This window comes from Myxocyprinus asiaticus, chromosome 25, assembly GCF_019703515.2.
Source record: "Myxocyprinus asiaticus isolate MX2 ecotype Aquarium Trade chromosome 25, UBuf_Myxa_2, whole genome shotgun sequence".
Classification (NCBI taxonomy): domain Eukaryota; kingdom Metazoa; phylum Chordata; class Actinopteri; order Cypriniformes; family Catostomidae; genus Myxocyprinus; species Myxocyprinus asiaticus.
In genome coordinates this window covers 15,250,061-15,266,033 of record NC_059368.1, presented here as the reverse complement: position 1 = coordinate 15,266,033, position 15,973 = coordinate 15,250,061, and the positions used below count along the sequence as shown (strand labels likewise).

At 36.9% G+C, this 15,973-nt stretch overlaps 1 protein-coding gene across 3 annotated transcripts in view; it reads right to left on the bottom strand.

Moving 5' to 3' along the window:
• Positions 1 to 15,973, bottom strand: part of LOC127415903 (NBAS subunit of NRZ tethering complex) — a 243,396-nt gene that overhangs the window by 91,203 nt on the left and 136,220 nt on the right. For all 3 annotated transcript variants that reach the window (XR_007893017.1, XM_051654908.1, XM_051654909.1), the window contains exons 41-42: positions 12,187 to 12,419; positions 6,906 to 7,016 (exon numbers count right to left, since the gene is read on the bottom strand). Coding sequence is in view for 2 of the 3 variants with exons in the window: in XM_051654908.1 (XP_051510868.1) it covers positions 6,906 to 7,016; positions 12,187 to 12,419 (344 nt within the window). In the remaining variant the exon portion in view is untranslated. The remainder of the gene's footprint in view (positions 1 to 6,905; positions 7,017 to 12,186; positions 12,420 to 15,973) is intronic.

Genomic DNA, 15,973 nt, shown 5'->3' with positions numbered 1-15,973 from the left:
GTACATTAAGGTCGAGCTAATATACTGCGACTGCCCAATTGTGCGGGAAAATAGATTTTGTTTAATCAAAAATAAATTCATCAAACTACTTAAAGTCCATTAAACTTAATTCACTGTGGTTTGACTCCATCCTATGACAAACTGAAAATACAATTTTTAAGCAGTGAATTACAGCCTATGGCAAGGATATACTGACCCACTGTAAATCTGATGTCAGGTTGGGATTCTATGGGTGTCATGTTTTATTTTAGAGCTGCCCTGATTTCCATAATTTATCTCCACAGTGACATCATAAGCAGGCACGTGGACCAGCCCTCCACCTCATTCTAATTGAATGGCTTTTCAGTAAAGATAAACAGCTTTACGCACCACAGAAATATCCCATAGCAATTTTGATGCATGGAAATGTTTTATAGAGTTTGGTTATCAATAAATTACTATGTGAACCATCAGTGACTGCCAAGTCCATTTATCTTGCAGGTCTACTGTATATGCCAGGGTGTATGTGTGTGTGAGAGAAAGAGCGATAGAAAGAGTTGGAATCTGAAACAGTGATAAAGCCAAAGAAAGCTGGCTGACTTTCAAACAGGGCAAGAAACACAACATACAGTGAGATGCAACCTAACAACGTGCACATGTTCCAGTGGCACAACATTTGTGTTGTAAACATGGTGCTTGCATGTGATTATTGTGTTAGAGCTAATCATATTCACAGTTAATCCAACATTACCATTAAATGAGGGAGCTGCAGGCTGCATGTGGCCATTTGGACCGTGCCCAAAACCTATCCATTGTCTAGAGAATGCAACCTCTGTGGACCTCAACTCATGTTTAATGGAAACACCTATACTGGCTGGAGGTATAATGTCCTCGGGCCAGAGAGACAGAGAAATGGAAAAAGAGAGAGAGATAGAGAGAAAAAGAACAGAAGGCAAGACAGGGTAAAAAATAACAGGGAAGAACAAAGACAGTTAAAAGGACAGAAAAGAGGGAGACAATGACAGACAAAACAGGTAGGAAAGAATGTTCAGGAAGGAAAAGCAGCAGGGGAGAGATAAAGAGAAGGAAAAAACAACCTCTGACTGCAGTCTGCTTATTAACACAGAATAACTGCTTTTAACAGAATCAATACTTCACTAAACACAGCAGCCATTAATCCTGTCCCCCACTGCAATTACAAACCCAAGAACAGAGGGTGAGTATGTGAAGAAAACAAAAAGACAGAAACTGAAACAGAGGTAGAGGAACAGAATACAAACAGAGGTAGACGCTGAAGCAGGCACACTGGCTGAAACAGAGGTGACCCTTTTAACCCTAGTCTCCCATAGCCAGACCTTTGACTATAACGGCAAAACATCTGGGCTCTGTTGCAGCTTAAACTGGCCAAGAACCACACACTTAGAAAGGAATCTAAGGCCCCTATCACACCTTGCATTAACATGCATTTTCGGTAATCAAATCGAATCAGAAAGCACTTGATCACATTAAATGACAGGTGTAAATGCATCCAAGATGCATTGTGATCGGATTGTAATCACATTACTGAAACCACATTTGGAGGTGGTCATGGACAGATTTTGACCACATTCAAAGAAGCTGTAATGCAAATGTCTTTTCGTTACCCATATACAACTACAAAAGTATTTAATTATGCAATGAGGTTATGCTTCAGTTATCTGTTGTTAAAGTGCTGTGTTGCGGTTTCTTGCCTTTTTGTTTATTCTGTCTTGCAAATCTTGTCACCCGAACAATGAACAATGTCCCATCAATTATTCCATTGGAATACACTTGGAAAATCTCATCTCTCTCCTCAAATCCCCACTCTCACATCTCTCTCCTGTTGTTTTATCACCATGTGGCATGCGCAACACTCATGTGAAACTACGCTTCACCTGCACGTTTCAGATGAAATTTAGCTTTGGTGGCTGCCAATTTTTTTAAAACACTCAGAAAAAAGGGTACGGTCAGGGTCCGTTTGTTATCACATAACGTACTACTTACGTGGTTGTACCCTCACTGGGTCATTGTTACACCTTAAGGTAGTAATTATGTACCCCTTTAAGGATAGATTTAAAGTACAAATATATTTCCGACCAACAAAGGGTCCATGTCGTTACCATTTCCATAAACAGAGGAATGGAATTTATTAAATTAAATCACAAACAGTTTCAGAAAAAGTTTAGACAATATAAAATTAACAAGAGCTGTTTAATCGTCTGGATTTTTTCTTTAACAAAAACCCCATTACAATTCAGTGTATCTTCAGTGAAAAGGATAAATTTGTATATACTAAACAAACTTTTCTAAACAAGAACAAATGAGGTGCTGCAACAGGTAATTTTACAGTGTAGGGATTTATTCAAATTCGTCCAATGGGATTGAATCATGGGAAGTTTGGAATGAGCAAGGACCGACGCTCGCAGGACATAATGATGCTCTTACTGTCGATGGAGGATCTCCTCCTCAAGTTAAAAGAAGCTGGAATTCAAGTCACTAAAGACCCTCCAAAATTCAGAGGTACGTTTTACTTTAAGTGTTGTTAAAATTTGCTGGTATTTTGTGTATTTGTCTAATTTTTATGTGCTTGTAGGCAGTAATGTTCACCATCAGGCAGTTGTTGACGGGGAAGTTGACGTGCTTGGAGCAAACCATAATTGCCCTCCCAGCAAAATATTTAACTAATTATGTATAGGCTTGAGAAATCCAAAATATTTTTTTCCTATTTAAGATTAGTACTGAATAACTGACGATGGACCATCAAATTATTGACAATTAATACACACCCCATGTTGGTAGTCGTGTCGCGGTCGTTACACCTAAGATTTGCAAAAATGTTGGTAACACTTTCAATAATGTTCCATTCGTTAACATTAGTTAATGTATTAGGTACCGTGAACTAACAATTAACAATACATTTCTTAAAGCATTTATTAATCTTTGTTAATGTTAGATAATAAAAATGTTATTGTTCATTGTTAGTTCATGGTGCATTAACTAATGTTAACAAATACAACTTTTGATTTTAAAAATCAAATTAGTATATGTTGAAATCAACATTAATATTTATAAATGCTTAATAAGTATTGTTCATTGTTAGTTCATGTTAACTAATGTTACCAAATGAAATATTATTATAAAGTGTTACCAACATTTTTAATAAGTCGATGTTCGTGATGTTATGCTACGGTTACAACACCTCAAAACATTCTTTTTTTTTTTTTAACCCATGTTTTCTTCATTAAAATGCTTTTGTTTGTCAAACTGCTTTCTTGCGGCAAGTTTTCAGCCAGTGAGCTGCCGATTTGAGGCGTTGTACAGTGAGTGTGCATCGTTTATGATAGTTTTCAGTTCACAAGTAATAATATCATCTTAAATATGCACGATTACAGTTGAAGAGTTGACAGGAAAAACCCTAACTGTCAAAATGATGGAAAGCATATTTATTACCCATCAATGTTTTTCAAATTTGCTAAAAGACTGATAATTTTTATTAGTTACCACAGCCTCTGATGTAATATGTAAGTAGCGTTTTCCAATTTGTGCTTGAAACTATTATCGGATCTCTACCCGGTCACAGAGGAGATGCATTTAACTGCAAGGTGTTAATGTAATCCAGCTGAAGAATATATCCAAATATATCCGGATATGAAACGCATGTTAATACAAGGTGTAAATGGGGCCTAAATGACACGTAGTGTGATGAATCACAGTTGGTTTTGTCATTATGTGCCGTTTAGGGGCGGGGTTATCTGAGACAGATTATACCATAATAGAAGACGATTTAAATAATGTTGCGGCACACTCCATGAGTGATTGCACACGCAAAATAAATAAAGAAATAAATAAATACAAAAAAAAAAAAAAATAATAGTGGAAAAAAGGAAATAGTGAAAAGGAGTCAAAGTACAGCACTAAAAACTTCTAAACAGACTATTTCACTAACATAACTAAGTAATAAAATATGCAATTTTGCTTATACATATCTGCTTTACTTGCTACTATGTGCCTCAAACAAAACTCTGAATATCTTGAAAAGATATGGTACTAACATGGCAAATTTTGGCACACCCAGTGATAATTTGATCCTCAAAAGTGTTTGTTGCATCAACCTGGAACCTTGTGAACACAACTCTAATAGGTTTTTCGTTTGAAAACACATTAATTTCACCAAGTTTACTCCTCTCATCCACACTAGAACATAATTTTCCTCTACTGAAAACGGAGACTTTCGAAAACACTTCCAATAACAGTATACTTGGGAAAACAATGACGTCAGGAAACTGAGCTTAAGCTTCAAACTTAAAAGAATTAGTGTGGATGTGGCCAAAAAGTTGCCATAAGTATGCTTTTACTCACAGAAGATCCATAAAACCATTCAGATGAGGACTGACTAAACTTGAGAAAGGCTGATACTATATTAACCCTAATAATACAAAAGCATTAACATTTCAGAAAAGATCTGAATGTCTGGGAAAATGATACAATTTCACCCTTGGTGTAATCAAATCTGAACTAGCCCAAACTATACATACTGTATTTCCTGTTGAAAATCAGTGTAAATACAAATATCAGCCTGGCCATCATTGAAGTGAAAGAGAAAGCAAGAAGGGCTTTCTAAGCATACCAAAATATCTATCCAATTTTAAATGGCAATTAGAAATTACCTCAAAATATTCCAGTCAGTTATAGGACCTAATGCATTTTGTGGCAGTGAAGTGCAGGTCATCTCATGAAGCAGAATTTGAAAAGAAATTGTATTAAAACCTGATTGAAGCCCTGCATGCAGGGTTTTATAAGAGTATCTCCACATTCAGAAAAACAAAAACAAAAAACAAACAAACAATGAAAACATCTAAAAATGATTTCAAGCCCTTAAAAACTTTAAATTAACATTGAAAAGAGCCCTCTGATTCAGTTGCTCCAAAAGCACCACAAACAGACAAATATGACAAATAAAACTGATAAAACTATCAATAATCAGCCTCAAGACAGACGCACTTCTCCACAGAATCTGTCCTAACCAAATTAACAATACACAAAAAAGAAAATGATCTAACTTACTGGACTGAAACAATGCAAAATCTACAATGGTATTTGGCCCTAAAATAGATGAAAGCAGCATAACTGATCTCAGTGAAAGTCAAAAGGTTGAGAAAAACAACAACATGGTACAGACTGAACAATCACTGCATGCCAATAGAGAAAAACAGACATCCACAGAGCTGGTTTGCTTGCACTGTAGCAAAGGAGTGCTAAAGACAGAACAGCACTTTGTGAACATATGTCCCTCTAACTATGCAGAAATTCTAAATAATAATAATAAAAAAATAAAAAAATAAAAATCAATCATTCATTTGAAAAAACTTGTCCTAACGTCAGAAAGTTGGAGAATATACATAATTTCAGTACCTGTTGGATGAAAACAAATACAACATTTGAATTGAGGCAAAGGCTGAAGCAAAGGCTATATGAGTTAATTCACTACTGAATTCATGCCCAAATTATGCCAAAATGAGCAACTATTTCTATGCAGCCCAATTAAAGCTAGTCATTATGTTTCATACATGGCTAAACATTCATTTATAAATAAAAATACATAAATTCAAGCAATACATGAGCTCAAATGTGACAAGACTGAAGCTATAAATTAAATTATACAAGACTAATCCAAGTTATATCGACACATGTGAAAATCCAAAAACTGGCCAGATGTTTAACAGCTGAAATTAATGCTCGCAAAAATTATTAAAATGCAAAATTAAGAGGGGGCCTGGGTAGCTCAGTGATAAAAGACGCTGGCTACCACCCCTGGAGCTCGCTAGTTCGCAAGTTCGAATCCCAGGGTGTGCTGAGTGACTCCAGCCAGGTCTCCTAAGCAACCAAATTGACCCAGTTGCTAGGGAGGGTAGAGTCACATGGGGTAACCTCCTCGTGGTCGCTATAATGTGGTTCGTTCTCTGTGGGGCGCATGGTAAGTCGAGCGTGGTTGCCGCGGTGGATGGCGTGAAGCCTCCACATGCGCTATGTCTCCGTGGCAACGCGCTCAACAAGCCACGTGATAAGATGTGCGGGTTGGTGGTCTCAGACGCGGAGGCAGCTGGGATTCGTCTTCCACCACCCGGACTGAGGCAAATTACTACGCGACCACGAGGACTTAAAAGCGCATTGGGAATTGGGCATTCCAAACTGGGTGTAAAAAAAAAAAAAGAAAAAAAAAAGAAAAAAAAAAGTAAAATAAAGCATGAATAGAACTTTGTTGTGTCTCATTACATAAAAAAATTAAAAAATAAAATAAAAATATATCAACCGGAAAATACAAAAAAAACAGGCTCCTTTTCCATGTCCTAAAAAGGCATTATACTGTATAAGCACAACTTATGCAAATCATGCCAACTGAGTAAAGAACATAAACAGTGCAAAATGTGTGTTTACACATCCTCATCAGTCTCTTCAAAATCAAAATCTTATTTTCTGACAAATTAGCAAACAGAAACTGTGATACAACAAAACTGTAATTGCCAAAGTTGCTCAAACTCCCTCCGGTGGTGTTGTCCTTTGATAACAAAGCAGAAGATGAGGGGATGTTAGAGATTTGATGTTCTTCACAGAGATAACCCCCTCAAAAAAAAAAAGAAGAAGAAAAAAAAAAAAGCCTAGGGATGCTAATGAGCATGGAATTATTTTCACTGGGGAAAAAATAAAATCACATTTGCAGTAAATCTGTACTAAATAAGTCAAATGAGTTCATGTTTATGTAGCGGAAGTGAGAGAGAGAGAGATTCAGAGTGATTAAACCCAGACACAGATGTTTTTCACTGAAGTTTTGCAGCTCATTCCTCTGAAAGTGCAAAGAGAGCATTTAATCTTTAGTGTGTGCATTGGTAAAGTGTGTGTGTGTGTCTTACCCACTATCAGTGAACAGAAACTCAAGGTGTGTCATCTGCACTTCCCAAAGAGGAATGCTGTTCCGCTGAGCCAAAGAGTGTGAGATCCCATACACACTCTCATCCAATGTCCTAGAGAGAGAGACAGAAAGAGGCAGAAAGTGAAAAAGTGAGGGAAAGGAACATACAATGAGAAAGGGTAAGATCAATAAAAAAATGTCAATCATTCTTTTATCGAAACATTATTTACACATTTAAGTATCCAGCATACTAAAATCACTCATCACAAACAAAAACACTGGAAGTAAAATATGTCAAAGGGATAGTTCACCCAAAAATGAAAATTCTCTCATCGTTTACTCATCCTCATACCATCTCAGAAGTGTATGACTTTCTTTCTTCTGCAGAACACAAAAGAAGATCTTTAGAGGAATGTCTCCACTCTGTTGGTCCTTTCAATGCAAATTAATGGTGGCCAGAACTTTGAAGCTCCAAAAATCACATAAAGCATAAAAGTAATCCATAACACTCCAGTGGTTAAATCGATACATTCTGAAGCAATATAACAAGGGTTGTTGAGAAACAGATCAATATTTAAGTCCTTTATTATGATAAATCTCCACCTTTGACCAGCCTCGACCAATAGGTGGCGATATGCACAAAGAATGCAAATCGTCAAAAAAACAAAGAAGAATGTGGATGTGAAAGTGGAGATTTATAGTAAAAAAGGACTTAAATATTAATCTGTTTCTCACCCACACCTATCATATAGTTTCTGAAGACATGGATTAAACCACTTGATTCGTATGGATTACTTTTATGCTGACTTTGTGATTTTTGGAGATTCAAAGTTCTGGCAACCATTTGTTTGCAATATTTGGACCTATAGAGCGGAGAAATTCTTCTAAAAATCTTTGTTTGTGTTCAGCAGAAAAAATAAGTCATACACATCTGAGATGGCATGAGAGTGAGTAAATTATGAGATTCTTTTTTTTTTTTTTTTTTTTTTTGTGAACTATCCCTTTGAAAGAGTTGCAGAAAGCAGAAGACCCAGAACAAATGTTCAGCGTCTCTCTTGATCTCTCATATTTTTGGACAAATCTAGACCAAATTTGCAGCCAATTAAAAGCCAGGATTTAAAAAATTAGGGCTGTGTAATGTCAAATAAAGTCCCTCACATTCTATAATACATACAGCAACACTGGGCAAAAAAAAAAGCAAAACATTAAGCTTTTAATGGTCTCCACAACAAATCACTGGTCTGGAAATTAGCAAAAATTAAACATGCACTCCTGGTGCACTTCTGTGCCACCATTTGCTCATTAACATTTGCTGCAGTGAACTGTTTGGGAAAAATCTGGAAACAGGAAAATTCACTTATATAGCCTTCTTGTATGCAAAGGTAAAATCATGATAATGATTAAAATGTTTGAAATAAAATGTAAACTAACACATGTCTTGGTGTACAAAAATGTCCAAAAATATCTTCTGGTATGTTTTTTGTTTTCTTAAAAGATTAGACATACCTGATGCAGCCCATCAAAGGCCTGATAACAAGCTTATAAATGGAACCATGAGCGATGGAGCAGGGAGAGATCTACAATATGCAGGTAAAGGAGTGAGAAAATCTGCTCAAAAAAAAAAAAAAAAAAAAAAAAAAAAAAAGCAAAATATCATTCAGGTGTTGCTGTCAGAAACCAAAGAGCTGGTCTGCATCAACTGTAGCAATTCTAAAGTTTTCAAGACCATAAAAGCAGAGGAAATCCCTATTCCTCTATCAGCTATTAAGAGAATAGATCAACTCTTTGAAAAAACAGGTGATGTTGCCAGAAAGAAAGGATCTGGAAGGCCAAAAGCCTCTTCATGCAGGGATGACCACCTAATGAAATGTACAGTTCTCAAAGACAGAAAAAAAAAGCCTAAAAAAGTGTCAGAATTAAAAACCTGCAGTATATAACCTTCTGGCTATTGTTCTTCTCAAAGGAGTCTTGTTTTCTGAGGCCTTGAATTTTTGTAGGCTTTTTTCCTGTCTTTGAGAACAGTAAATTTCAGCAGGTGGTCATCCCTGCATGAAGATGCTTTTGGCCTTCCAGATCCTTTCTTTCAGGCAACATCACCTGTTGTTTCAAAACGATGATCTATTCTCTTAATAGCTGATAGAGGAATAAGGATTTTCTCTGCTTTAGGGTCTTGTAAACTTCAGGATAGCTACAGTTGGCCTGATGCATACCAGCTATGAAGTTTCTGACAGCAACCCCTGTGTGATATTGTGCTTTTTTGGAGCAGATTTTCTCACTGCTTTACCTTGGGACTCACAACACTTCATACTGTAGATCTTTCCCTGCTCTATCACTCCTGGTTCCATTTATGAGCTTGTTATCAGAACTTTGATGGGCTGCATCAGGCATGACTAATCTTTGAAGAAAAAAAAAAAAGAAAACAAAAAAGAAAACAAAACATACCAGAAGATATTTTTGAAAATTTTTGTACACACAGACATGTGCTAGTTTGAATTTTATATAAAAATTCTAAAAAATATGAATCATTATTATGATTTGACCTTTGCATGCAAGAAGACTATAAGTGAATTTCCCTGCTTCCAGCTTTTTCCCAAACAGTTCACTGCAGCAAAAGTTAATGAGCAAATGGTGGCACAGAAGTGCACCAGGAGTACATTTGTTTAATTCTTGCTAATTTCCTTACAAATTATTTGTTGTAGAGACCATTAAAAGATTAATGTTTTGCCATTTTGAGCTCGGCCCATTTTTATTTTTTTTGCCCAGGAGTGTACAGTATTCCATGATTCAATACAGTGCGATTTCAAAATGGGAAAGTTTGAATCTCTTGCACAGTACGCTTTACTTTTGTCCAGTACAGCAGCTCTGACATCAAAGAAAAGTGCTGGTGTCAAATTTTGTATTTAAATGACCAGCTTCTGCATCAATTGAACTATAAGAAGTGATATTATTGCACACATAATAATAATAATAATAATAATAACAAAATGATACAACATTCTAAAGCATCAATACAATATTGTGAGAAAAATAACTGTTGTATACTGACATACACTGGTGGCCAAAAGTTTGGAATTCAGAAGGAAATTGGTACTTTAATTCACCAAAGTGGCATTCAACTGAACACAAAGTATAGTCAGGACATTACTGATGTAAAAAACAGCACCATCATAATTTGAAAAAAAGTCATTTTTGATAAAATCTAGACAAGCCCCATTTCCAGCAGCCATCACTTCAACATCTTTCCTTGAGTAATCATGCTAAATTGCTAATTTGGTATTAGAAAATCACTTGCCATTATATCAAACACAGCTGAAAGCTATTTGGTTCATTAAATGAAGCTTAACATTGTATTTGTTTTGTTATTGAGTTGCCACAGTATGCAATGGAGTGGCATGTCTTAAGGTCAATACAAGGTCAAAAATGGATCAGCTGACAGCTTCACTTAATTCTACCCGCTCAACACCAGTTTCATGTACAACAGTAAAGAGAAGACTCAAGGGTGCAGGCCTTATCGGAAGAATTGCAAAGGAAAAGCCACAACAAAAAGAAAAGGTTAGAGTGGGCAAAGAAACACAGACACTGGACAACAGATAATTGGAAAAGAATGTTATGGATCTTAACCCCATTGAGCTTTTGTGGGATCAGCTAGACTGTAAGGTGTGTGAGAAGTGCCCGACAAGACAGCCACATCTATGGCAAGTGCTACTGGAAGTGTGGGGTGAAATGTCACCTGAGAATCTGGACAAACTGACAACTAGAATGCCAAGGATCTGCAAAGCTGTCATTGCTGCACATGGAGGATTTTTTCATGAGAACTCTTTGAAGTAGTTTAAGAAGTTCTGAAATGTATTTATTTATTTTTTTCAAATTGTAATGGTAACTTTTCATGTTATTAATGTCCTGATTATACATTGTGATCAGTTGAATGCCACTTTGGTGAATAAAAGTACCAATTTCTTTCCATAAGAGCAAAATATGTACATTATTCCAAACTTTTGGCCGCCAGTGTATGATTGCACTGGCAAAGCCTTATAACAAATACTTAAAACAAGTACATTGATACATTTTCTGGCTGCTTTTGCAATTCAGATCACCCTGACCTGCTGGAACGTCATTTGTAGAGTCAAACTCAATCTCCAAACCTTGCTAGACCTTGGCCACCCCAACCCTGTCTCATGCACCTTAAAGCCAGGGCTCTGGTTTGGTTCATAGAATCAATCCTGAAACATAACTCTCCACTTGTTTCTAGAAGAGAAACTCATGTTCACAGGATATACAGATTAAAAGGTGTTGGAGCAGACATGTCCATCTCTTTCAACTTTGGACACACTGTTCTAAGAACAGTTTCTCTGCTTGTTTCAAAAAGACTGAGCTTCTGTGTCAGGTCTGGACTGAATTACAGGCTCCGGGCCATTTCTGGATGGAAACCAAGAATAATGATCAACCAGCACAAATTATTTTAGCACAAGTGAAGTGTTGCTTAGAACTAAAAAAAAAAAAAAGTCTGTACATTAGACACACTTCAGCATGAAGAAATGTATTTTTCTCATGATCTTAATTTCTTTTTTTTTATCTAAATGCTTCAGCTCAAATGCTTGAAATTAGATTTGCACAGAAAATATAAATCATGTCCAAGTACAGATTTTTTGACCAAAGTATAATTGATTTAGATATTTTTTTTTTTTTTTTTAATGGATGAATTGGAAAGGATAGTGAAGGAAAAGCAGCAAGTGATCAGCAAACAGAGGAACTACTTCAATACGCATTCCACTTAGATCCCTCATTAAGTTGGTTAAGAGAATGCCCAGAGTGTGCAAAGCTGTTATCTAGGAAAAGGTTGGCTACTTTGAAAAAAGATATATATAGAAATACTGTATAAGATAGTTTTGATTTTTTAAACATTTTGGGTCAATAAATAATTTGTGTAACATCATAGATTTGATGGCTTTAGTATTATTCTAAAAAGTCGAAAATAGTAAAAGACGTAGGTGTGACTATACTTTAGACGGGTAGTGTTGGTCAGAAATAATGAAAAAAAACATTCCAAAAAATTTGGATCAGGACCCGTATCTCCAGAGACACACTCTGCCTTTTTATATCTCCTTTATTCTGGGGAATAATATGTAGCGAACAACTCCTAGTCTTAACACCTGCCATATCCTAGAGAAATGGAACGTACTGTATCAATCAAAGTAAGAATCAATCCAAGAAACAGCTTGGAACCAGGATCAAATTGAAAGCAAATTTGTACATGTTTGAACACACAGACACACAATACTTACTCAGCCAGTCCCAGAATGGTCTCTTTCTTGTACTGGTTGTCGTTGCTGAATCTCTGGACATCGACGCCACGGCCAAGTCCCTGCAAAACTTGAGCTTGAGTGAAGTCTGTCAATCTCTCACTGTAGAGTCGCAACTGACCAATCAGAGCCTCCAGTTCCTCATCCACCCAATCAGATCCAGCGTGATCTGTCACGTGCTTGGTCACTAGACGGATCAGTGCTCTTGGATCAACCTAGATGGAAACACGATTTCAAAAGAATACTGTTAAAGGGATGGCTGTAGACCGAAACGCAAGCTCATCCAAAAAAACGAGAGGTCCGGGGTCACGAAAGCTCAAGTTTGACGAACTCTGACCTGCAAATTCACATGACGAGAACACGTGTGACTAATAGAAGATTAAAACGTCACACCCTGCCCTTTCGGCTCAATACAAATAATAGATATTTCAAAGCTGCATGTTTTTATTGCTGCAGGAAAGTGACTTGATGGTATATTTTAACATGTTGAATATAATGCAAGGCCCTATTTGTGATAAATTATTTAACAAAACTAAAAGCCCTTGAACGTGACATCATATCCTGTCAGTTGAGGTGTCTAAAATAATTTTGCATGCTCAAAGCCAAGTGTGACCACAGTTTTAGAAGGTAGCTGCCTACATACACAGTAGACAACGATGCAGCTGCACTGTTTTGTAATAAAGCTTTAATGTCTCAATCTTGGTATATCCATATGACCACTTTGAAATTTTTATTTCAGAAATGAACAGGTTAAGAGCCTTGACAGAAGAACAGAATATAGAATGATTATACACTAATCTATATGGAAAATATTACAACGACATGCCAGGAGTGTGATAACATACTCTGATAATGGAACACTGTGTGGGATTGTGTATCATTGAACTGTGACCATTACACAGCACATATTCTGAACTGACAATATAGCAGATTAAAAAAAAAAAAAAGACTGAAAGTGAGAGTTATAAGATAAAGGCACATGAAAATAAAAACATTAAAAGAAATGAAGCACAGCGACAGAGAAGAGTGATAAAGAAGATAAAGCACAGCACTGAATAAAGGGATGAGAGAGAGATAGAAAAGACATCTGGGTGACCAAAGGACACGAGGAGTGGCATCCATGGCATGTGTGCAGAGGGGAAATGATGGATGGATACGGTGTACAGTTGAACACCATCTCTGCAACAAGCTCTTTCATGATGAAACATCTTTATCCAGCTATTCCCTTTCTCACTCTATCATACTTTGTCTTAACAGAGTGACAGTCCAACCTCAAGCAAGGCTCACCCTGTAGCTTATCTGTCAATTCCCATCCATCTAAACCCTTCCTGGTGCTCACACCTGGCCTATGTTTTGCGCATGTAATCAGGCTCTCCATGGCTGCGAGTGGACTGCAATAACTAAATCTGCGGCTAATGTGCTCAGGGATATAAGCATGTTTTGGAGAGTAATTATGTTAAAAGACCTTTTTCAGCAGGTTAATGTACAAGGTTCACTGCATATTTACACGCATTCAGTCTGCAGTGTGGTAAAATAACAGGTTTACACATTTTCCATCACCATCGCCCAGTATTTATGCTAAATTTCCCACAGGTGTGCGGACAAAAGTGCAAAGGTGGCCAGTTTTGTGCCTCCCTGTAGGACAGTTTATTGTGGCGTCCTGAATTCTAATGCTCGATCATTCTGACGTGCAGGATTCATAGTTTGTGTCATCGCAAATCAAAATAATGATAGTGCAGGGCAACTGCTTTATCTGAAAACAGTCAGATGGAATGTTTGGGCGGAAAACTGGTATGTGCTTACAAACACCTATTTAAATGTAATGGCTGTGTGGGTGGGTTGAATAAAGTATGTCCTTCAGATGTTTTAGTATGTACGTGTGTGTTTGCTGTAGACTATGATGAATGGTTGGCAGCAGTTCTCAATCTGTGTACCCAGCAGTTTGTCTGCCTCACTCTCACCCCGACAATTCTGCTAAACAACGTTATGATTTCCCACCATTAAAAATGGAGATACTTGCAGCACATAGCGAAAACTGTTTCAGCATCGCTGCAGTCTCCCATGAGCCAAAGATGTGCCATATCCAGTTGAACTGGGTTAAAGGAATAGTTCACCCAAAAAATTAAAACCCTTTAGTCATTATTTACTCACCCTAATGTAACATTGGTCTATCAAGCTCAAAGGACAAAAATACAATATTACAACAAAAAATATTAAAAGTAATCGATACGACTAGTGCACTATATTCCAAGTCTTCTGAAGCCATACCATCACGTTGTGATGAATAGTAAATTTGTCATTATTCACTCTGAAATCGAATCAAATTAGCTGATAACATCAGATCTCACAGGTTATCATTGCCTCTCATGACCAAACATCATGATGCCATATCTCAAGAACCAATGAGATTTGGGAGCCTGGGTAGCTCAGTGAGTATTGATGCTGACTACCCCCCCTGGAGTCACGAGTTTGAATCCAGGGCGTGCTGGGTGACTCCAGCCAGGTCTCCTAAGCAACCAAATTGGCCCGGTTGCTAGGGATGGTAGAGACACATGGGGTAACCTCCTTGTGGTCGCTATAATGTGTGGTTCTCACTCTCGGTGGGGCACGTGGTGAGTTGTGCATGGATGCCGCGGAGAACAGAGTGGGCCTCCACACACGCTATGACTCTGCGGTAACTTCTGTATTCCACAGAAGAAAGAAGGTCATACTGGTTTAGAATGACATAAAATAATGATAGTATTTTCATTTTTGGGTGAACTATTTCTTTAAAAAAAATAAATAAAAAAAAGAGATCTACTGAATTTAAAAGGATTAAAGAATTGCCTACTGATTCATAATGCACAGAGAGATGAAGGCAAAAAACACACAGCATGTTAAAAGGAACATCTATTAACATCAAATAAAAGGCTGATGACTAATCACTGCTAACTTGCTGGTATTCAGGATGCAATTTTAAATTACCAGCTCATGACAGACACTGCACAGACATTGACAGGCACTGCACACTTGTATTTACAAGTCAATCGTTAATAATGTATTTATAAAGCAACACTAGCTTTGTAAGTGGATTTCAAAGAGTAAAGGTAGTCTTTTAGCTGTCTTGCTGTGTTTTAATTAACAACAGACTGATGGTTTGTCTGTTACTCCAAACAAGCGAATGGATGGATGTAGTGAAGCCTCGTGGTTAAAGATCAGGGGCCGGTTGCACCAGCTATACGTAAGTTACAACTTAGCCTAGTTGTGGCGTAAATGGGCACTAAGTCACAATTTATGCACTACTAAATATTTGAGCGTTGCACCATTAAACTTAGGTAGAATGTAACCCTACGTATAAACTAAATATTTACGGAAGCCTCCGACCAGAAGTAATGGATGGAATAAAAAAGCATACTCATTTAATGACATCAATGTGCTCATGTTTTGGTTGACAGGCTTCAGTCCTTTCGACATATATAATGATGTTGGCATTTACATTCGTTTACATTTACGGGAGAAAACATTATGCCATTACTTCTCCGATGTGTGCATTTTCCTGGGTACTCTGCCCTGTCAAGTTTCAACATATACAAAATATATATTAAAATGAATAAATGTCTATTTCCAGCCTATTGTATTAGTATTTATTTATTTATTGTCCCTTATTCATTTTAGATACAGTTACTGCATATTGTTATTTAAATAAGCTAAATATATCATTAATGAAATCTTGTTTTATTACGTATGTAATTGTAATGGGGATATCATTCATTACAGCTGACAGTTACGA